General features: G+C 40.7%; 1 protein-coding gene across 3 annotated transcripts in view; it reads left to right on the top strand.

Moving 5' to 3' along the window:
• FRAS1 (Fraser extracellular matrix complex subunit 1) overlaps positions 1 to 22,677 on the top strand; it is a 429,297-nt gene that overhangs the window by 220,780 nt on the left and 185,840 nt on the right. For all 3 annotated transcript variants that reach the window (XM_042936116.1, XM_042936114.1, XM_042936117.1), the window contains exons 16-20: positions 969 to 1,109; positions 2,705 to 2,845; positions 4,215 to 4,391; positions 18,844 to 18,984; positions 21,556 to 21,699. In XM_042936116.1, coding sequence (XP_042792050.1) covers positions 969 to 1,109; positions 2,705 to 2,845; positions 4,215 to 4,391; positions 18,844 to 18,984; positions 21,556 to 21,699 — 744 coding nt within the window. The remainder of the gene's footprint in view (positions 1 to 968; positions 1,110 to 2,704; positions 2,846 to 4,214; positions 4,392 to 18,843; positions 18,985 to 21,555; positions 21,700 to 22,677) is intronic.

Raw genomic sequence — 22,677 nt, 5'->3', positions numbered from 1 at the left:
TTCTCCTTTGTCTCTCTTTCCTTCCTTTTATATTCATTTCCCTTCCTCACCAAGGCAACTATTTTAATTTTTTTTATCTCTTTGTTTTTATGGTGTCATGTAAAATGGATATTCTCTTGAGTATATATACCTTTTTTTCCCCCTTAAATGATCTTGTGTCATGAAGTTCAGGTTATCACTCAGCATTATGGTTTTCACTCAGCATTATGGTTTATGAGTCAGCCATGTTGCTATCTCATCTAGCCCTTTGCTTCTCACTCCTTGGTCTGCGTCCCCCATAGCTCACCCATCCACTGTCCATGAAGGACTCCCTACCTCCCTCCATCCCCATGCTATCACTAGAGAGCACCAGTGAAAAGCCTCAAACACTCCCTTTTATGAACCTGTGTGGAAGGTTCCTGGGGATGGGTAATCTGGGAGCAGAATTGTTTGTTTCTTATCTCTGCATATTCTTTATTAGACTAAGTAGTACCAGATAGCTTACCAGCTTCTATACTCTTCAGTGTGAAGGTTGTCTCATCTCCACATCCTTGCTACTGTTTGGCATTATCATCAAGCTTCAGATTTTTTTTTTCTTCTGGTTAATAGATATACTGGGACATCCCATTTTAATTTGCATTTTTCTGATTATTAATGAGTTTGAGAGTATCTTCAACTCCAATTGGACTGGGATCCCCACCCCCAAGGCCATTTTGACTTTAAGTCCTATATTAAATTGGATACCCCGGTAGGTGTACCTGCCAGCTATGTTATGGTTAGTTCAACGAATAATTATCTGGTTCTACTTCCACTATGAAAACAGAAAGTACAGAGTACTTTGAAATGTTGGAGTCAAGGAAACAGAACTCAGATGAGCAGCCAGAGAATGTGATTTCCATGTTAATACCAACTATGGACATTGTAAAGAATAGACTTCTCTGCTCCCTTTGCTCACTGCTGACTTTCTCTGGTGGGTTCCTCCCCCTTAGCTTGTGACCAATCCTGTAAGAGTTGTGGTCCTAATAGTCCCAGATGTCTTACCTGTGCCGAGAAGACAGTGTTGCATGATGGGAAATGCATTGCTGAATGCCCTGGTGGGTACTATGCTGAGGCCACTGGCAGCTGCAAAGGTAAGACATGGGTAATCATTATCATCATCAAAAAATATTTAGCGCATTTGACAATACTTGCTGCTCATTTGGGAATTTGTGTGTATGATGGGAAAATGTCAAATTAAAAGGAATAGCTTTTTCATTATAGAACCTGTGTGTATTTGGTGTGGGAGTGGGTGATGCGGGTGGGTACTAGAGGACTTGAGTGATTAAGTAAAGTACTTATGCATACCAATCACCTATTAGAGATCATTTGGTCCTTTTCAATGCCAAGAACATCTTTAAGATATTCATATAGTCTTTGTGTACTTACAAACCCTCACTAACTTAGGTTGTAGGTATGACAGAATCCTATCTTAGATGGCATTTACAAATACATGTATTGGCAACTATGACACGCCACAGAAAGTAAAATAAAAAACCAAGTTTGATGTCTTGTAAAGCTGACATCTGTATCTATTGAAAATTTGATCTTATATGCTATATGTATTATTTCTTTCAGATTCGTACAAATTTAACTATGAAACATTTCTATTTTAGACTTTATAAGTTTCTACTTATATATGCTTGACTTGTGTCTTTCCTTGCAGGCAACTCTGGGAACTTATTGCTGCCTGGGACACCTCGATTGCCCCTCTCCTCCCAAACAAACATAAATATTTTCACTTCTACCTATAGTGTGGGTTAGTGGCAGAATATTGAGATCTGCCCCACAGCCTTGACTTATCAACCTCCCTCCTGTCTGCCAACCTCTTTACTCACCCAGTGTTTATTCCTTTTCCGCAACATCCTGCCCCCAAGGGTCTCATCCACTTCCACACTCCCCTTTCCCGGCTCCTGCCCATTGTTCTCTGGAGTCTTTTAGTATCTCAATCGTGTCCCTTAGGACAGGCCATGGTAATATCTGTAAATTAGAGTCAGAGATGTCCCACTGTTACCACCCAGGACCACAGTAGCAAAGATGCATGCCTGACATTGTCATATGTAATGGTCAGGTTGTTTAATATAATTCTTACTTAAAACCTTGTAATGTCAGAAGTGTCTTAAATGACCAGTTAGTCCCACCTCACTGTGCATGTGCCAAGAAACCTAGGCCTGGAGAGACTCTGACTTGGCTAAGGGCATAGATGAGTTAGTGGACAAGTCAGCCAAAATTCCAGTGCTTCTAGCACTCAGACACGTAAACTTTCCACCCTTCCCTATTCAGGTTCAGGGTTTTAGGTTCAGATAGACCTAGGGCTAAATCCCAGCTCTGCTGCTAATTAGCTCTGTGATCTTCGGTAAATTTTTTAACTTCCCAAGACTTCAGTTTTCTCGTCTGCAAACCCTCAAAATTGCTATGAAGTTAAATGCAGCAATGTGTATAAAACATTTAACACAAACACTAAATAAAAGGTAGCTAATAAATAATAGAACATGGATGGATAAAGGGGCATTGTGGGCAGTTCTGGTAATATAACCCTGTCTTCATACATGTCTCCCCTTGATTTGGTGTGACAGCTGAAAGGGATTAAGAGTGACCCAGGAGGGGCTTCCTCCCACATAAGGAGCCCAGGCAAGAAGGAGGCTCTTTAGTCCTGAGTCCCATGGTTCTCTCTCGCTCTCTTCCTCAGTTTGTCATCATTCATGTGCCAGCTGCTCCGGACCCACGGCCTCTCACTGCACAGCCTGCATCCAGCCCCAGGCTCTGCGCCAAGGCCGCTGCCTGTCCAGCTGTGGAGAAGGCTTCTACCCTGACCACGGGGTCTGCAGAGGTACTGTTGGTGTCATTTTCACTCTTAGGAGACTTTCCCATCATAAGGACAAAGATTTAAGTTACTTTTCAGTGCACTTTTCCCTATAGTGTATCTTACATGGCTATGCATACGTTATATGCTTTTTTTTTTTTTTCATTGCCAAGGGATACTCTGAAAAACTCACATGGGAATATTTGTGATGACACCCAAAAGTTCATGATTTTTCAGGCCATCCTTGAGAAGACTGTCATTTCCCTTACTGTACGTTAAGATGAAACCAAACTCTTCCTCCTTCTTCCTGTTCTCTTAGAATTGCTAATGTTTTGGGTTTTTTGTTGTTGTTGTTGTTGTTGTTTTAATTTTTTTTGCCTTCAGTTTGTTTTTCCCTGAAGAATTTTTTTTGTTAATGATATAGCCGAGCAAACTGAGTTAGTAGCAATGCCTCTGGCTGAGTGAAATGGAAACTCTTTAATAGCTGTTTGCCAAAAAGGCTTTGGGCTCATTGGGAGGGTGGGGTCATTGCCCTTTGAAACTATAACACTGGGAGCAAACACTTTAATTAAGTGAAATTAATGTATGTTTGCTTATATGGTAGGGCAGCTTGGAAAAGAGTTTGAGAATAGTTACCCAAAAAATGTATTTAAAATAGGGTAACTATAATAAATATTCTGCAAAAGAAAATTTAGAAAATCTTTTAAAGAACTCTTCTAGAATTAATTGTATCAAAGTTTAGTATATTAAAGAGCCCTTGTAAAGAGTTGATTATATCAAAATGTGGGCATGAAATAGTTCCAGTACTCTATCTGGCTCTGATTTCAACCTGTAGCCGAGGAAAATAAGAAACTATGATGGATTGTCAAATTCTTGTTACTCCTCCAAAGGGGACTGACTCTTCCTGGTCTAGAAAAGCAGCCTTTCCTCACATAAGTTCTAAGAAAAATCTGTTGCCTGGACACCTGTACGGTGGGTGATGGATGACACGGTAGACAATAACATAACAACCATTTTTGCAAAAAATACAGCAATGGCCTTTGTGTGGGTGCCTGTTAAAATCTTCAATAAAAAACTGAGGCCGTGATATTAAAACATCATTCAGTGAATGTGTTTCTGGAGAACCAAGCCAACATTGTCCAGTTTGCTGTTTTTTTCATACTCTAGCTTGACAGCCTTCACAAACCCGAGAGATGTGACCAGTTAACATTACCCTCACTGTGCCTCTCATGAATATTATCACTCTGTGCTGTGTATAGAACACTAGAAGGTAATTTTCTGATAAGATGTATCAGGTGAACTCTTCTAAGTAGTTTAGATTTAATTAGGGACTCCCCTTGGTTGCAGCATATATGTGACCCTTGGATTGTTTTCTGCATTTTATTCTTAATGGCAGCCTGTCATTCCTCTTGCCTCACTTGTGTGGGTCCAGAGCCCTCTCACTGTGCCCAGTGTAAGAAGCCTGATGAAGGACTGCAAGTTGAGCAGCTGTCTGGGGCGAACATCACCTCTGGCGTGTGCCTGTCCCAATGTAGAGCCCAGTTTTACTTGGAGAACACTGGACTTTGTGAAGGTGAGGAAGCATGATTTGAGGAAATGTTAGGTAGCTTCTGGCCTTTGCTCTGGAGAGATCCTGGGAGGTGGGACCAAAGCCAGAAGCCCTTTGTTTTCACATAAGAACTGTTCCAGGATACTTGTGGATGGAGAAGACTGACATGCAAAGGAGACCCCACTCGTGTTCTCCTTCCCTTGGTGAATAATAGATGATCTTAAAAAGCTGGTTCCATTTACCCCACTGTCCCTAAAGTTACATTCTAAGAAGTTCCAGACAGGAATTATTTCAGAGACAGTATGAGTAGCTAAGAAAGGCCCAGTGCTCATGGTAGAATTCCATTTATTATTTCTTCCAATTTGCTACTCTGAATATGAATTGGCCCCTTCAGGGCAAAATCTGGACTTCTGTCAAAATTTAGAAGTGACTCCCGCCATTCCTTAGCATAGCATCTACAGAGAATTGATGCCATCTTGAATAATTTGACTCAATAGCTGGATCATCTATGAGTGGTTGAGCAGATGAAGGGGAGAGATGTGTAATTTTGGGGGGAGGTAGGGGAGGCCCCTCTCTGCTCTTACACAAAGTTGCCTTGCTGTTGGGTATATTTGACTCTCAAGCTACTTGAAAAAATCAATACTTATATTTTTCATTGTGAGCATAATGTATGTTCATTAAAGGAAACTTTGAATGTAGAAAGATAACCTGCCCACCATCTACCACCATCTACCACTTGGGTAATTACTTTCACCATTTTGCTGTAATATAGCCAAGTCTTTTCCTGTGCATAAGTTTGAGTTTTTATTTTTACCACATAACTGTTAAGCATGCTGCAGATTCAATTTTGTATCCTACAATATCCAATTTTACATTGGAAGGTACTCACATATGGAAATGATGGATTTCAAGGTTAAGTTAAAAGATTTTAACACAGTGAGTCCTATGGAATGGTAGGAAGTATGTAGATTTGGAATACAGAGACCCCAGGCCAGACAATTAAGCTCTCTGACACTTTGCATTCACAGCATTAGAATAGGGATAACTATCTTTCACAGACTTTTTGCCAAGATCAAAGGAGGTTAGGAGTGTGAAAGTTCTTGGCAAATTGTAAAGCCCCATGCTCAACTGTAATAAATCTCAGTCCAAATACTCAGGTACTCAAGAACATTATAGAGGTAATCCCCTGCTCCCTGGGATGCACCAGGCTTCAGGGAAGTTACACAGTTCCCAGAAATTAGGGGAAGGGTCTTTACTCTCTAAATACACTGATTCCTACTCACGTATGCATTGCCTAAACTCTCTGTGGTCCTTTAAACTCTCATGGTTCTGTTTCCACAACCACTTCTGAAATACAGGAATCTTTATCACTAAGAGTCCCAGTGCCTTCCCAAGGCACACACCATACAGCCTTCCCCTCTGATCCTGGGAGAAATAAAGAAGAAATCTTCCCAGGCTACTCAGCATAGTTAGCCTCTTCCTATAATTTTGGACACTATATTAAAAGTGAAAAATAGGGAATTTGAAGAGGGATCAGAAAAGAGAAACAAAAATTAACATTTGTAAAGTTAAGTCTTAAATAAATATTGGAGTGACCAGGGTTATTCAGCCAGAATATAATGCTACTGTTGATTTGGTACACACCATGAACCACACGCTAAGTGAAGTGCCTTACTTGTTGTTCACATAGCTGTGGTGCCTTATGGGGTCAGGGGGACAACTGTATTAGAGGAGAAGAAATGGAGGCTTCCAGAAGTTAAGGCTATAGCTTGTTCAAAGTCATGTAGCCAGCATAGAGGAGAGTCCAGTGGATTCTAAGTCAGCCTGACTCCAGTATCTATGCCCTAAACCTGGGGGCTACCATGTTATGGTTGCTGAAGAGGCAAAAGCACAGCATAGTAAAATGCTGCAGGATTTAAGGAAGCATCCTTGACAAAGGGGAGTTTTCTGGGAATTCCTTTATACAGACACCTTTTTTAAAAGGATTAGAGTCTAATCCTTGTAGAGTGGTTTAATTGTGGCCCCATGTGAAAGGTCTAGATTGACCTCTATAGTCCCTTGTACCCCGTGATTTTATGCTAGTTAACATAATATTATTAGGTATCACACATATAGCTATCTACTCACATTTATTACCAAATCCTTGCGCAATCTCTGCTAGGTAGATTGTTGTACTCAATTTATAAGTGATGGGAATGTGGCAGAAAAAGGTTAATTGAGTTGCCCAAGATCCCATTGGGAAACTTGAGTGCAACCACCAATTGTTTCCAACCCTATCTGAGTATTAAGTGTGTTGACTGATGTGTTTCCTGTCACTCATCTCATATCTTTGGAAACCTTTTTGCCTCCTCCCAGTCTGTTCCATTGTCGATTCTGCCGAAGTGTTGTCTATGAAGTCAGGCTTGAGAGCCCTATGAGATTGCACTGGGCTCTCCTTCTCACACATTCCCAGAAATGCCCTTGCTTCTGTGCAGAACATTTCAAAGGGTTGGAGTTTTTTTGTGGCTGTACCATTGAGAGTTTATTTTGCAGCACTTTTGATCTCAAGTGCCTTTCTATAAAGAAGAGAAAAACAACTATTTTCTGGAACTCTCCCTCTTCCTCTCTCTGAGACTGCAGTACAGAGTGATTAGAATATTACTGCAGCTAATGAAAGCGAGAAGCAGATGCATTATAGGAAGAAGCAATTTACTTAGAGTCTGAAGTGGTGTCAGAAGTTATCATGAAAGTTTCTACTCAGAGCTACATGACAAACCCAGGAATTATCTTGTGGAAGATGAAACAAAACTACTTGAGATATTTGACTAACATCCAAGACTATGATTGAAGGACGAAAAAATACAAAATTAACAAACAGTGACCAAAGAGAACCTTGTTGATGAGTAGCTCAAGGGCAGTCTGTTTTTATTCATTCCTTTTACGGATTTCTATTGAGTGGGCCCTGGGTGGCAGGCATTGTCTGGGCATTGTCTGGGCACTGGAGGTACACTCAAGAATGAGTCCGACAAAATCCCTACTGTTGTGGAATTTATATTCTAGTGAGAGAAACAGGTAATAATGAAATGAATAACAACAGTAGCAACAAAACCCATGTCAGGTACTTGGGTAGTGGTCTGTTGCTGTGAAGCCCACAGCGGGATAAGAGAGGGGGAGAAAGAGTTGGGCTGATGTGCGTTCCAAAGCAGAAATACTTTGGTGAGCTGGGGACGGCCACCTGCATGTGTTTGTCCTGTGATTTTGGCTCATGCTCAAAAATGAACTTGGGTACTTTAGAAGATGGAGCTTTGACGTTAATGCTTTTTTTTTTTTTTTCCATATAGCCTCTGTGTTTGCAAAATGTGGCTAGAATTGCTGGTACAAAAGACCGTCTGTTACTAATTGTGAAAGACAATGTGGAGGCATTTTCAGTAGTCAACCCAAACTGTGCATGTTTGTTGAATATTAACATTTAGTATTAACATTTAGTACTTAGTATTAACTCAAAGAAGGATTTCAGTAATGTTATCCAGAGTTCATTTCACCTATTTAACTGATTCTGTCAGCATTGACAGATTCTAGTTCATTTAAAAAACCCAGGAAATACCCATCAGCCCCCTTGCACAAATAAAATAATAAAAACTCAATTCCTCCAAAACTTTCAAACATCAAAAAACTATACTTTACTTTTTTTTTTCTTTTCAAATTTTTATTTAAATTCTAGTTACTTAACATACAGTGCAGTGTTGGTTTCAGGAGAATTCAGTGATTCATCACTTACATATAATACCCAGTGCTCATCACAATCTAGTGCCTCCTTAGTTTCCATCACCCATCCTAGCCCATCTCCCACCCACCTCCCTCTGTCAACCCTCAGTTTGTTCTCTATCTTTAAGAGTCTCTTATGGTTTATTTCCCTCTCTCTTCTCCCTACCCCTCCATATGTTCATCTGTTTTGTTTCTTAAATTCCACATAAAAGTGAAATAATATTATCCCTTACTTTTTTATTCATCTATCCTAATTGGTTTTCCAGGCCTCCGTGAGTTCCATGAATCCATATGAAGTCCCCAGGGTAGAGGTGGGTAGGAGGTTGCTATGTTGTACAATTCCAGGAGTGCCATTCTTATGGTAATTCCCAAGACGGATACCTCCTGGGGGCATTTAGTGACTGTGCAGCCCGTGGTGGATGGACAGGACAAAGGACCTGGAGCTCTTGTCACTGGGAGGCTTTTCCTCTTTCCTACGAATGTTCCTAGGATCAGGCAGATCTCTAAATTCCTTTTCAGATTTTCCTTCCATTCTTGTTGAGATGTTTTGTTTTGTTTTTTCTTTCTTTTAAAGGGTTCAGCTATTTTGAAACCTTAGCTTTTAGTTGCAGTCTGTCTACATCAGAGCTTTTCATAAGAATCTGTTGGGAATCTTGTGAAAATGTGGATTCAGATTTAGTAGATCTGGGATAAGGCTAATGCTCCTGGTCCAGGGACTATAGTTGAGTAAGCAAGCCTCTAATTTAAGAAGGGCAAGTATATCATTTTATCATTGGTATCCTTCTTTCTAACTAAAGCAGTTTAATTTTTTTTTTTAAATTTTTATTTATTTGTGTGTGTGAGAGAGAGAGAGAGACAGAGTGTGAGCTGGGGAGGGGCATAGAGAAGGAGACACAGAATCTGAAGCAGGCTCCAGGCTGTCAGCACAGAGCCTGACAAGGGCTCAAGCTCACAAACCGCGAGATCATGACCTGAGCCAAAGTCAGCCGCTTAACCGACTGAGCCACCCATGCGCCCCTTGCCTGGGATATTTTAAAATGCTATTCGCTGTTTATCTTAAGTTGAGATTTAACTAGGTATCTTTTATTTTATCTGTAAATCCTACTTATAATCCTTCAATCTTGAGATAACCTCTTTTAATCTTTTGGCATATTTTCTTACAGTTATTTATACGCATACTTGTGTGTATACACACACACACACACACACACACACACACACACACACCACTTCATGGCTTATAAGTTCCTTACAACCAATTATTTTATTAGAAATTTTGTGAGTTTACATTTACTCCCATTTTATAGACGAAGAAAGGAAGACTTAGAAGGAATTAACTAACGAATGATTTAGCAATGGAGGATCCTAGGCTTTAATACAGGCCATGGTTGCTCAGGAAATGTTCCCTTCCGAGCCTGTATCCTTTGTTCTTCATTTCACACTAGAGCCTTACAATTTAATTTCAGGCCAGGCCATCTCAATTAATGATGCAGCTCTATCACCATGTCAACAGCTTGGCAATGGTGACCAGGACCAGAGCCGAACATAGTCAGGGTGATTAGATTAGCCATGTAATTGCCCCAATTCTGTGGCAAATGAATGATGGATTCTTTCAGTTCCCACACAATTCAGCAAGAGGGTCCAAGATGATCTGATTTTGAGAGAATTGCAAGTTTTTAAAAGTGAACTCTGTACTGCAATAATGAATTTTACTTACATGTCTTCTGATGTAGTATGTCGGTGGGCACACTGCTTTAACAAGGAATGGAGAGGTAGTAACCATCCCAGTGGCCCCCATTCCTGCATTGGCATCCTTCTCATTCTACTTAGAATAATCATGGAGCTCTAGTCAGGTTAAACATAAGAGAAATTTTATTTTATTTTATTTTATTTATTTTATTAAAAAAATTTTTTTAACATTTATTCATTTTTGAGAGACAGAGAAAGACAGAGTGTGAGTGGGGGAGGGACAGAGAGAGAGGGAGACACAGAATCCGAAGAGGCTCCAGGCTCTGAGCTGTCAGCACAGAGCCCGACATGGTGCTCGAATTCATGGACCGCGAGATCATGACATGAGCTGAAGTCGGACACTTAACTGACTGAGCCGCCCAGGTGCCCCAGGGAAGTTTTAGCAACCAAATCTTTCCAGGTCTTCTTTTTCAGTCTTGAAGATAGTATTGTCTCCTTAGGCTGGGTCTTACTGCAGGAAGCACATGTCAATACAGGTTTGGTATCAATTTAAAAAAAATTTTTTTCCTCTAGTTTTATTGAGATGTAATTGGCATAGAACATTTTGTTAGTTTAAGATGTACAGCATCATGATTCACCACTTAGCAACTTTCAAATATACAATATTGTTTTAACTGTAGTCACCATTCTGCACATTATATCTCCAGAACTTATTTATCTTATATCTGGAAGTTTACACCTTTTGAGCATCGTCACCCATTTCCTTCCTGGCAACGATCAGTTTGTTCTCTGTACCTTTATTGTTCAGCCAGCCCTAGCCATTGAGTGTTTTTCAAACCCTTTGTGGTTGTCTATGCCATTTTCTTTGTTCTTAGTGGCCTCTAGATGTTGAGGGTGTGCTACGTAAGATTTGTTAGTGTCCCAAAGGGGAGGATCTCAGCAGCCAAGATGATGGCTGATCAACACTAGAGCCTCAAGTAGCAGCTTTTAAATCATGCAAATATACCTCTTTGAAGGGAACACTGGGGGATGGGTATTTCAGTCTGCTTCCTCTGCATTGAGCCATGGGGTGATAGCCAGCCAGTTAAGAACTGTTTCTTTGTTTGCTATAGTCCCATTGAACCAGTGAACTCTAATCTCACTTACCACCAGAGCCAGGTTGTCAAGGGGGTGCCAAGCATGTGCGTAAGTGCCTTCCAGGAAGACACAAATGACCTGGAAGGAGGCAGAGGTAAAGCACAAATATGGTGTCCACCTCCCAGGTCTACTAGGAGGCTCGCAGTCAGTAGGCCTCTATGCATGTGTTAAATTAGAAGCCTGACCCTTAGCCAACAATTTTTAAGGTATGCAAATAGGTCTCTTTCTGGGAAAGGCAGGGAGAATGGGCTTTTCTGACTTCCAGTCTCTGTACTGAGCCCTGGGGGAATAACTGCCACCAATTTTTGTGGGCGCATTAAGAAATACTTCTTTACTTGCTATATAGTCTTATGGGTTTTGTGGATTCAAGCCCGTTTGGCTTTCAGAGCTAGGGTTTTGGGGACCCATCCCATAAGCGGACTCTTAAAAGCTGGGGCATCACATGTTGACTCTAAACCCTTCATTCCTCAGGGAGAAACTGGAAGTTCCTTCCTGATTGTATGGTGCTGTGCAGGGGGGTGGAGTTTATGGCAAGAGTGTCCCAGCCTTTCCTGCCTGTTTCCATACAGGTTTTTTCTCATTTGCCTGATATTTAGGAGTCCCTCAACTAGTTTCTGAATTTCTTTCAGAGGGAATTGTTCCAGGTGTCACTGTAGATTTGGTGTGAGTTGGAAGTGAGTTCAGGAGCCTCCCATGTCACCATCTTGGACTGGAACACCATTTTTTTTTCTTTTTAAATAGGAAATTCACCAATTATTTTGGTCAGTTAATTAACATGCTTTAGGTGAATCGGAAGGAAAAGTACATTGTTTGTATTTCGATCTATTTAGTTGTTGCTAAGTTTCACCAAAGGCCTTAAGGCAAAGAGCTTTAATTAAAGAAATAAATGGGCAGGAGTCTGCCTGCTCCGCTTAAGAGTATGTTATTATTTATGAAGTTGGGATTCCCTTGCATTAATTGAATAAAATACATGGCATCTATATTAAGCAACACTCTTTAATGTAGTCCCCAGAGTGCTGACATAAGCTGTATAAATGCATGCCTTCTGGTAATGTTCAATCTTTTTCACTTTCCCCTTCTAGTTTTTATAGCATGGGTGTGCTCAACTTTGGGGATAGAAAGATAAAAAAGATATAGACCATGCCTTAAGGACCACATGATCAAGTAAGGGAGAATGACATCTGAACAAAGAATTAAAAGAACGTGATACACATTCTGTTGTAGGGGCCAAGGGCAGGCTGCCCTAAGATGGGCCACTTTGGCATAAAGACTGTTTTCAGTTAAAAAGCAATCAAAACCCAGCAGATTCAGGAAAATCTCTTTACATTCCCCATGCCTGCCTAAAAAGAATTTAGATAGAGGACCTGCTCCAGGAAGAGAGCTATGACCATAGATAACTACATTATGATATAAATTGGGTATGATAGACAGGGAAGAACCTAGCAAGATCTATTTGATCAAAGTCCTTGTATGTCCCATTGTTTCTGAGTGGCCCAGCAAACATTGGTTTACCTAACATTTACTGTCTTTAATCTTCCTGAGGATTGTATGTCTTCTCTTTGAGCTCTCAGACCCCTAACCCCTCTCCTTAGTTTAAGATAACATATACACTTCATTTTGCATGTCTTTGGAATTCCAGTGTCTGTATGGATTCCCCGTACATACACTATTAAATTTGATTTTCTCTTGTTACTCTGTCTCATGTCAGTTTGATTCTTAGGCCAGCTAGAAGGACCTTGAGGGGACAGGAAATTTCTTGCTCCCCAACTGTAATGGCAGTAGGCACAAGTTCACAAGTAGCCCGCCCTTGGCCCCTACAACAGCATGTACCATGTTCTTTTAATTGCTTGTTCAGATGTCAGTCTCCCTTACTTGATCGTGCTTTTCTTAAGGCATGATCTATATCTTTTTCATCTTTCTATCCCCAAAAGAGCATAGAGGAGACTGATTCTGTCTGGGAGAGAGAAAGTATGAGAAAAGATTTGCAGAGAGAAAACTACATCATCAGCCTGTTGAAGAATTAGTAGTTCACCAGGGAAGAAGGTGGGAAAGAGCATTCCAGGTCAAGGAAACAGCAGGTGCAAAGGCATGACTTATTTGGAGAAGTACGATGCATTTGGTATTCCCGCAGTATAAAGCCGAAAGTGGAGACATAGGGATGAGTCACATCATGAAGTGCTTTATGTGCTACGCTAAGGAGTTTAGAATTGACACTCTGGGTACTAGAGAACTTTTAAAATATTTTAAATAGGGGAATCATCTGGTCAGTTTGCATTTTATAAAAATCAATCCCTTACTTGTGCAACAGGTAAATGCGGAGAAACAATGGGACTGGTTAGGAAGCTGCTGCACTAATCCACATCATGAATGATATTGAAGGTCTGCACCAAAGGGTCATGGGGATGGTTAAGCTGGGATAGATTTGACATAGTTTATGATATTTGACAGAGTCTTGGATGGGTTGTGGTGATGGAAAAGTAAAAGTCTAAGGTTTTCAGCATGGGTGTCTTGGTGTATGGTGGGACTGCCAAGTGAGGCAGGGAATAAAAAAGAAAGACAATGTGGTGGGTTGGTTGTAAAATTGGGGGTGGATAATAGCTGCAATTTTGGGCAGAAGGAATGTGATGCCATAATTTGCATTAAGTCTATATGGGCTGAGCTTGGAAGTGGATGATGAGTAGTATTTTGAAAATAAGGAATATGAGACACCAGTGAAGCACCAAGTTAGAGATATCCCTCAGGCAGATTTATGTAATTGGAGTTCAGAGTAAAGGCCAGAGATGTGCACATAAATTTGGGACTCACCAGCATGGAGGTCGTCATTAAAGCCATGAATAAGTTTTCTTAGAGTGAGAAGAAGGGCAGAGGTTGCCGTTTTGGGAAGCTCCAGTATCCTGACGTAAACAGAGAAAGGCTGAGGGGAAATGATCAGAGAGATGGGAGAATTAGAAGAATGTGTTGCCAGTGTTTCCATCTACCTATCCACCCACTGGCTCACCTACTTACCCACCCATTCAATCAGCAGGAATTCATTGATTGGGAACTTAGGACACGCCAGGGACAGGGACTATGATCAGTACTACAGTACTACTATGATCAGAGATGAAAAAAATATGATGTTTACTCTTAAGTGGTTCTTAATCTAGTGGGAGAGTGGGGAGGAATGGAGGGATAAGTTAAATCAGCTCATTTTAAAAAAGGGAAGAAGAAAGAGAAGAAGAGGATGGTGAGGGAAAGGAGGAGATTGATTTTATTTGACTTAATTCATTTCAGTTTTCATCCCTTGTCACAGGACTCCTACTGTATTTCCTAGAGGATTTTTGATATTTACATCATAATTCAAGAGAAGTCTACCTCAAAAATTGTTTTTGACATGAAAAGCCAGGAAATTTTATATGATATAAAATTAGGGATGCTGAACCACTTTTTATATCACTGAAAAGAAAAAAAGTAGTATGTTTGTTGTTTGAAATTTAAATAGGGGATAGGGTAGAATAGAATAAGAGAGTAGAATATAACAGAACAAAAATTGATATGTTTTAATTGTTTTAGGTAATATTTTTCTGGAATCCGGTTCAGTGGACTTTACAATCATCTAAGGACAGTTTTAATGCCAACACTTTTAGTGCTTAAGCTGCTCAGTTATGCTTTTTCAGAAATATACTTAGCCATCAACTGGAAAGTCACTCTCTAAAAATGTAGTAGTACATGGGGAAATTATTCATAGAACTTCTTTCAAATCTTTTCCATATATGCCCTATAATGGAGTTAGTCTTCCTTGAAGGATCTTAGACTTCAAACCAGAACTCCTGCTATGAAAGCAGATTCCATAGAATGATAGAGCCTCATTAAAGTCACTGAAAGAGTATAGACATTTCCCAAACTGGTGCAGAATTGAAATTTTGTGAGATTGTTTTAAAGGTACAAATGCCTGTACTTACAGAAACAGAGCATTGTAAAGGAAAAAAAAATCCTTTGACAGGGTGGCCACCCAGTATGTCCTTTTCCCTCTGTGCCCCTCGGCAACTAACAGGCTCATTATCCATTTGGTTATTAAACATTTCCAATGACCCCAGCTCTAAGGTTTGATGTGGTGATATTTAAATTTCTAAAATCTAGTGGGTGACAAAGGGACTTTCTTGTGGAATTCTTGGCCCATCAATCTTTCAACTTATTTGTCCTCTTTGCTTTCCTGTTTTATGAATTCAAAAATAACCTTTACTTACATTGAGCCAGGTTATCACATTGACTTTGTGACCAAATGGAATGAAATAAAATATGTTGTGTGCTCACAGGCATTAATTCATATTCCCTAGTTTTCAGTTCCACAATGATATGCTTTGATTTCCTATTTATTAGGGAGGTATAAGAAGAAGAGCTAGGGATCTTAGCAATCTTGTAAAGTCTAATATAAACATATTGGTATTGTCGTAGGTATATTTAAATATGTGGAAGTATGTTGCTTCCCCAAATCATCCCGGAAAGCTTTATGTTGACAGTATAATTTAGCTGATTTTTGAAATATTGCCACCTGACTTTTGATTACATGCCGCTTCGTTCATTTGTGTTAAACGTGTCTTGCATAATGGGCTAATGTGTACCCTTCCTTTTAATATTTGCTTACCTATTCTTTTTTTGTTTTTTGAAAAGGAAATATTTTCTCAGTGATTTTGAAAGTACTGGGGGGAAAATTCTTACTGTGATTTGTGCTAATAGAGTTGTTTACAAGGCAATATAAGAAAGGAAATTATTTTAAAAATTGGAGCTCTAGCTCTGTTTTTCATATTGTAGTAAATACTGTTGAATAGGTATAAAGTTCTGCAGTATACCCAGAGATGAGAGTCAAATATTTATTAACCAGTAAATCAAGGTACTGCCGAATCCAAATAGATATTGGTCTTAGTTCAGGAGCAGGGTCCTGGAAGCCTCCTGGTGGAGGTGTTAAACCTTTTAGGTGTTGGTTTATAGATAGGGCAGGATATTAGCGTGGGGTCAAGGCTGCAGGGAGTACTAGAAGACTTAGAACAGCAGTGTATGTCAGCCATGTATCAGCAGTTTAATATTTAACAACCAGTACTGATGGACCAGGACATCCTAGCTTATATTAGCCTTGCATACATTACAAAACGTATGTTGCGTTTTTATAGCGGGTTTGTAGAAATGGAGACTTCATTGGTGTAAAATCACATTTGGTTCTTCCAAGCTGCTGGTCTCTGTCTGGCTATTTGATAGAAGGAGCAGAGAGGCCAAAGAGGAGACTCAGAGTGGTGTCCCTGCAATTGTGGATCTTGTCCACCGGATGGACAGCGGCAGGTGGCCTGAAATCATCCACATGGCTAAGAATCAGGTCTTTGTCTTACTCACCATTATATCCCCAGCACCTAGACCTATTTGAGACTCAATAACAAATGAATGATTAGAGGTGAATGACTAGCTGTTTCATAATAGAGGTTTCATTATTATTCAGGTGTGATGAGGCCAACAGATCAGGAGATAATTGCCATTGAAAAGAATGTGTTACTCACAGTTTCTAAGAGGAGGGAGCCCACAGGGGCCACACCCAGAAGCACCAGTGTTGGTCAAGAGGCAGAAGAGTGAGGGGAAAATGTAAGCAAGAACCTTTATTGTGGTTTCTGTGGGAAAGTACAAGTGAGACTGAGTAAGCAGCTTAGGATTGGCTAATTTGAATAACTTCAGTGGGCTTTGGGGTGTAGGGAATGTCTCCAACGGGCAAGAGGATAGTGGCCCCAGTGTGAGTGATAGGGGAGGTGATGGTGTGTGGATTTGGGACTGGCTAGTTAGCATATGAAAAGCATTCTACCATGATAGTCATTTACTATCTCTAGGAATTGACTAGCCCTGGGAAGGTAGTCTCTCCAGGATTTGCAGGACCCCAGATGTCAAAGTATCAGAAAGTAAAAAGGCATGATTAATACACTGGCCACCCTTGGGACTTCATGCAAATATCGCCTTTATTCTTTTTTTTTTTTTTTTTCTTTTCACGGAACATGTCCACTGTTGTTTTGGTTTTTGGTGTTTTTAAAATTTCTATTTAAATTCTAGTTAGTTAGCATATACTGTAATATTGTTGTCAGGAGTAGAATTTAGTGATTCATCACTTACATACAACACCCAGTGCTTAACACAAGTGCCCTCCTTAATACCCATCACCCATTTAGCCCATCCCCCAACCCACCTCCCTCTATCAACCCTCAGTTTGTTCTCTGTCGTTAAGAGTCTCAAATGGTTTGTTTCCCTCTTTCTTTTCCCCCCTTCCCATATGTTCATCTGTTTTGTTTCTTAAATTCCACATATGAGTGAAATCATATGGTGTTTGTCTTTTTCTGACTGACTTATTTCATTTAGCATAATATACTCTAGCTCCATCCACATCATTGCAAATGACAAGACTTCATTCCTTTTGATAGCTGAGTAATATTCCATTGTGTATGTGTGTGCGTACATACCACATCTTCTCTATCCGTTCATCAGTTGATGGATATTTGGGCTCTTTCCATAGTTTGGCTATTGTTGATAATGCTGTTATAAACATTGGGGTGCCTGTACTTCTTCGAATCAGTATTTTTATCTTTTGAGTCAATACCTAGTAGTACAGTTTCTGGATTGTGAGGTAGTTCTGTTTTTAACTTTTTGAGAAATCTCTATACTATTTTCCAGAGTGGCTGCACCAGTTTGTATTCCCACCAACAGTGTAAGAGGGTTCCTCTTTCTCCACATTCTCGCCAACACCTGTTGTTTCCTGTGTTGTTAATTTTAGGCTAACAGGTGTGAGGTGGTATCTCATTGTGGTTTAGATTTGTATTTCCCTGAGGATGAGTGATGTTGAGCATCTTTTCATGTGTCTGTCAGCCAGAACATATGGATGTCTTCTCTGGAAAAGTGTCTATTCATGTCTTCTGCCCATTTCCTCACTGGATTATTTGGTTTTTTTGGGTGTTGAGTTTGATAAGTTCCTTATAGAACCCTTTTGTTCTTAAAGGTCTGATGTAGGCAAGCAGAGATGTCTTTCTTCTTTGCTTCTACATTTCTTTTTATACCTATGTATAAAATAAAAAGTAAGTATACCTATGTATACCTACTTGCAACATAGCACTCAATGATAATGATTACAGCCAAGATGTATTAAGTCCTTACTATATACTTAGCACTATCCTAAGAACTTTACATGCATCAAACCCAATTAATGTCCACAACACCCCCTGCAGTATGTGCAGTTTATATTCTCATTTTATACATGAGGAAGTAGGAGCCTTGAGAAGTTATATAAATTAGTCAAGGTCACATAGAATTGTGATGTGATGCTCTTACTCTCTCTACTATACTTTGCCTCCCATTAATTGCATTCTAGTTCCTTGCTTGTGTGTCTGTTGATGCAGCTAGTTTGAGCAGCTCAAAATGTTGGACAGTTCTCACCCGTGTATGTTCAGTCTCCATCAAAGTAGGCACCATATAAATTTTTGTGAATGAGTAAGTAAAGCTTCTATCACTGTTTGCTATAATTTGAGCAGCCTGATAAGCAGCCCATTGTTTAATGATGGAGGAGGAACTGTCCTGAGGGAAGGAGACCTGTTTTACAGCTTTCTGGTCTTTCTTTGACATTCTCTGAGAATGGAACTTGGGAAGAAAAGAAATGTATGCCTCTGCAAATGGTTATTTCTGTTCCGTGGCATTTGTGCCTTACTTAATCTGGGTCCCACAGATGCTTGCTTTGCAGGATATGGCCTTTAGAAAGAAGTATGTGAGATGTGTACTCTGTCCTTGGGAAAAACTAAGTGAATGTGCAGAACTTATTCCAACCCAGGAACGTTAACAGGAGAAACAGAGCTACCGAATTTGTCATATGGCAGCTTTCTTGATTGTCTCCTCTGCTTTATCTCTCTTCCAGCTTGTCACCAATCCTGTTTCAGGTGTGCAGGGAAAAACCCACTTAACTGCACAGCCTGCTGGCCTTCTCAAGTGCTGTTGGATGGGCAGTGTCTCTCCCAGTGCCCAGATGGATATTTTAACCAGGAAGGCGGTTGCACAGGTGAGTATGTAACATGCCGGGGCATGTTCCCTATGCCATGGTTATGTCTCTGTATTGCAGCCAGACTCTGTCATTGAAACTTTTGTCATACCAGGGCACTAGGTTTGGGCTGTACATCCTTATCTTGAACTTGTTAGGAGTAAAGGTATAGAGTGAGGGGAACAAGTGAAGTTCTATTCTTTCAATAAGGGAAATACAGATGAAGTAAAAAATTGGAGTCAGCTTTGCCCTATGCACACAGGGAGGGGTAGATTTGATGGTGTTGATCATGAAGCTACTACATCCAGGTTCTAATGCGGCTCTGTAGGACCAGGCATTTGGTTCTAACTCTAGAGTTCTCAGCTCCACTTCCCCTGGCTACAGCCTAAGAGAGTAGAGATGAAAGCAAGATATTTATTTTCTTCTTTGGTGTGTCGGTCCAATAAGTTTTTAACAACACCTTTATATTTCAGTGACAGAGATCCTAGAAATTACTGGTTGAGATTAGTTCAGGGTTTTATTGGAATTGACAAAATACTAAAATTTAAGCACCTTATTGTAGCGCTGTGTTTTCTTGTATCTATGGAAGAAAAGACAAAATACATCCTATCATGATTACCATTTTGTTTCTAAAATTAGACTGTTGAGACCTGCTTATATGCTTGTTATAAAATTGTATCACATGTCCTTACTATATACTTAGCACTATCCTAAGAAAGCATATAATAAGTGCACAAAATATTTTTAAATGTTTATTTATTTATTTTGAGAGACAGAGAGTGAGAACATGTGCTCATGAGCAGGGGAGGGGCAGAGAGAGAGGGAAACAAAGAGAATCCCAAGCAGGCTCTACACTGTCAGCACAGAGCCTTACACAGGGCTCAATCTCACAACTGTGAGATTATGACCTGAGCTGAAATCAAGAATCAGACACTTAACTGACTGAGCCACCCAGGCGCCCCAGTGCACAAAATATTTTTAAAATAAGTTTATGCTTGCCAGGTTCATCTAGCCTCAAACTCCAAAGAGGAAATCCAATGTAAATGCAAATCTAGACTGAGGATCAGTATTATATTTCTTCTGGAATTTTCTTTTTTCAAATACCTTTCTAATCTCTCTAGGCCCTAGATGGGTTTGCTCTACTTTAAACACTCTATCAGGCTCAGTGGGAATGTTCCTGGTTTCTCGTCATTGGGGTTGTCCTTGAAAACTGTTGTCTGTCCTCTTGTGCCCTCACCCTGGTCCCACTGGCTGTCCTGTGTGTGAAATTGTTGGGGGGTCAAGTCTGAGTAGCTCTAACTCTCCTCCGTCTATGCCTCTGCCCGCTTGCAGCCAGCAGATGGACGGTGCCCCGAGTTGGCAGGGCACCCGGGTGGCGGGAAATCTGGCGGGGAGGAAGAACTGGGAGGTAGAAATCATTCTGAGAATGCGAGTATCTTTAGGACAAGCGTTTTCCAAGTTAAGAGCCTCAGGAATGTAGGAGGGATGACGAGTGATGATAGCTCATGCGAGCCTTCTAATCAGCAGCTCACTTCTTACTTGCTTGCCTTATTTATTTATCTGTTTGTTTTATATATAACTCCTTATCTTCCCTTGGCTTCTCACCATGAGAAGTGAGAGGTGGTTGACTATACACGAAATTTGTGCCTGTGCTTTCCACCAGCTCTGTGCCAGAAGGGAAATCTTTGTCATCGGTTCCCGCAAGCGCTGCCCAGCTCTGGTCCCTCACCTCTGCTCCTCTTGGAATCAGACACGCTTAGACCTCCTCATCCTTGGCAGAGAAATCCTTAAATCTCCTGCTGCCTGCCTTGGCAGCATCAATGCGACTGCAGCTGCAGCCTTCTTTGACTCCTCCTCGCCCTTATCTTTACCGCCTACACCTCCTGCGACTTACTTGTTTCCAGGGCAGTCCCCCCGAGTAATTTGAGCTTTCCCTGGGAGAAAACATAGCTTTGACATGGTTTTGTCTAAGGAATTGAACTTCAAACCTGGCTCACGATAACCTCCAGGAAGAGGGCTTTCTGTTTTTTTGTATTTTAATTAAGCATTGCTGCTAACAGGAGGCATCCAAATTGTGGCCTGAAGGGAGAGCGTGGCTGGCATCTGACTCTAGTTAGAAGTATTGCTGTCCCTTGCTGTGTGTGGCTCCCCTTTGCCTGCCAGGAATTTCTGAGAAGCAAAATGTCACCCTCCTTTCCCTGTCTAGCTCTTTGAATCACACAAGGTATTTTAACGAGAGGGAGGACGTCTTGCCACTCGCTCACCTGTCTGCTTTGTGACCTTGATCTGAATGAGCTTCCTTACTTCTATAGATTGGGGCTATTCCTGCTGGGGCTTCTGGAATGTGCAGCCAATTACTCCAGTTTTGATGGTTCTAGATTCCACCTTCTGTCCTTGGACAGCATTTTCATTGGCAGCAGAAACGTCATCTTTTGGTCGGGTCTGACGTATGCCAGGCTTGCTTAGGAATCTTCGAAAGATGATTAGTGTCGGAAGTCTGCTCTTGCTATAATTTGTGGAAGTGCATTAATGTTTCATGTGTTTACATGGTGAGTGGCTCATTCCAATCCTGGCTCTCATTTCTCTCCCCAGAATGCCACCCCACCTGCAGGCAGTGCCATGGCCCATTGGACTCTGACTGTATCTCCTGTCACCCTCATGTCACTCTTGCTGGTGGGAGCTGCAGGACCAGCTGTAAAGAAGAACAATTCCTCAACCTGGTGGGGTACTGCACTGGTGAGTGAGAGCTCCTTCAGAGTCCTGAAAATCACAAGCCAAAGACTGGGGTTCTCCATACCAGGCTCAAGAAGCCTGTCTTGTATCTGGGGGAGCCTGGGTGGCTCAATAGGTTAAGCATCCCACATTGATCTCAGCTCAGGTCTTGATCTCAGGGTCGTGAGTTCAAGCCCTGCGTTGGGCTCCATCCTGGGCGTGGAGGCTACTTAAAAAAAAAAAAAAGGGTCTCTTCATATTTGTCCTTTGTCATCAGATGAAGAGCTATTTTTTGGGAGGCATTTGTCTCATGTCCGGGAACTTACTTCACTGCTTCCTATCAGACATTTAGTAAATATTTGTAGATTTAAAAGGAATCTTCTAATAACACTCTTGAAACTGCTGAAAAAACTTGGAACCTTATATTCATGAAGATTGAAGTGATGATAATAGCACCTTATGTGGTGCACTTCAGCTTAAGATAGGAACACATTTCTTCAGTCACTCTGAAGATTCTCCCTCTTGTCTACATTATCTTCTGCGTCTTGCTGTGGAGAACTTTTGCCATCAACCCTAGGCACAAAAATTTAGGGAGATTAACCTAAAAGTAAATCAGTTATCTCAGGAGATAGGATTTTTTTTTTTTCCTCCTCATTTTAGAACTCAGGTTTCAAAAAAGGTCTATATTAGGAAAGTAGCCTGGAATTTGGGTAATGATGAAGAAGCCATACTGTGTTTAGGGTTCATACATCCATTCAAATGACAGATATCTTTGAGTGTCTACTCATGGCCAGATGCCCAGAATACAGAAAAAGAAAAGAAAAAAAAAAAGGAAAGGTGAATGAGACAATGACCATGCCCTCAAAGAGCTTATGGTCTAGAGAGAAGAATGTATAGACTAGTGGGTTATTACATATTTCTTGACCCATTTCTCCAAATTGTAGGAGAAACTTAAAGAGATTTGCCTGCAACAGCTTTTGTCACATCTCTGACTGGCTTGAT

Source organism: Panthera leo, chromosome B1 (genome assembly GCF_018350215.1).
Source record: "Panthera leo isolate Ple1 chromosome B1, P.leo_Ple1_pat1.1, whole genome shotgun sequence".
NCBI classification, from domain to species: domain Eukaryota; kingdom Metazoa; phylum Chordata; class Mammalia; order Carnivora; family Felidae; genus Panthera; species Panthera leo.
This window is presented reverse-complemented; position numbering and strand designations above follow the sequence as displayed.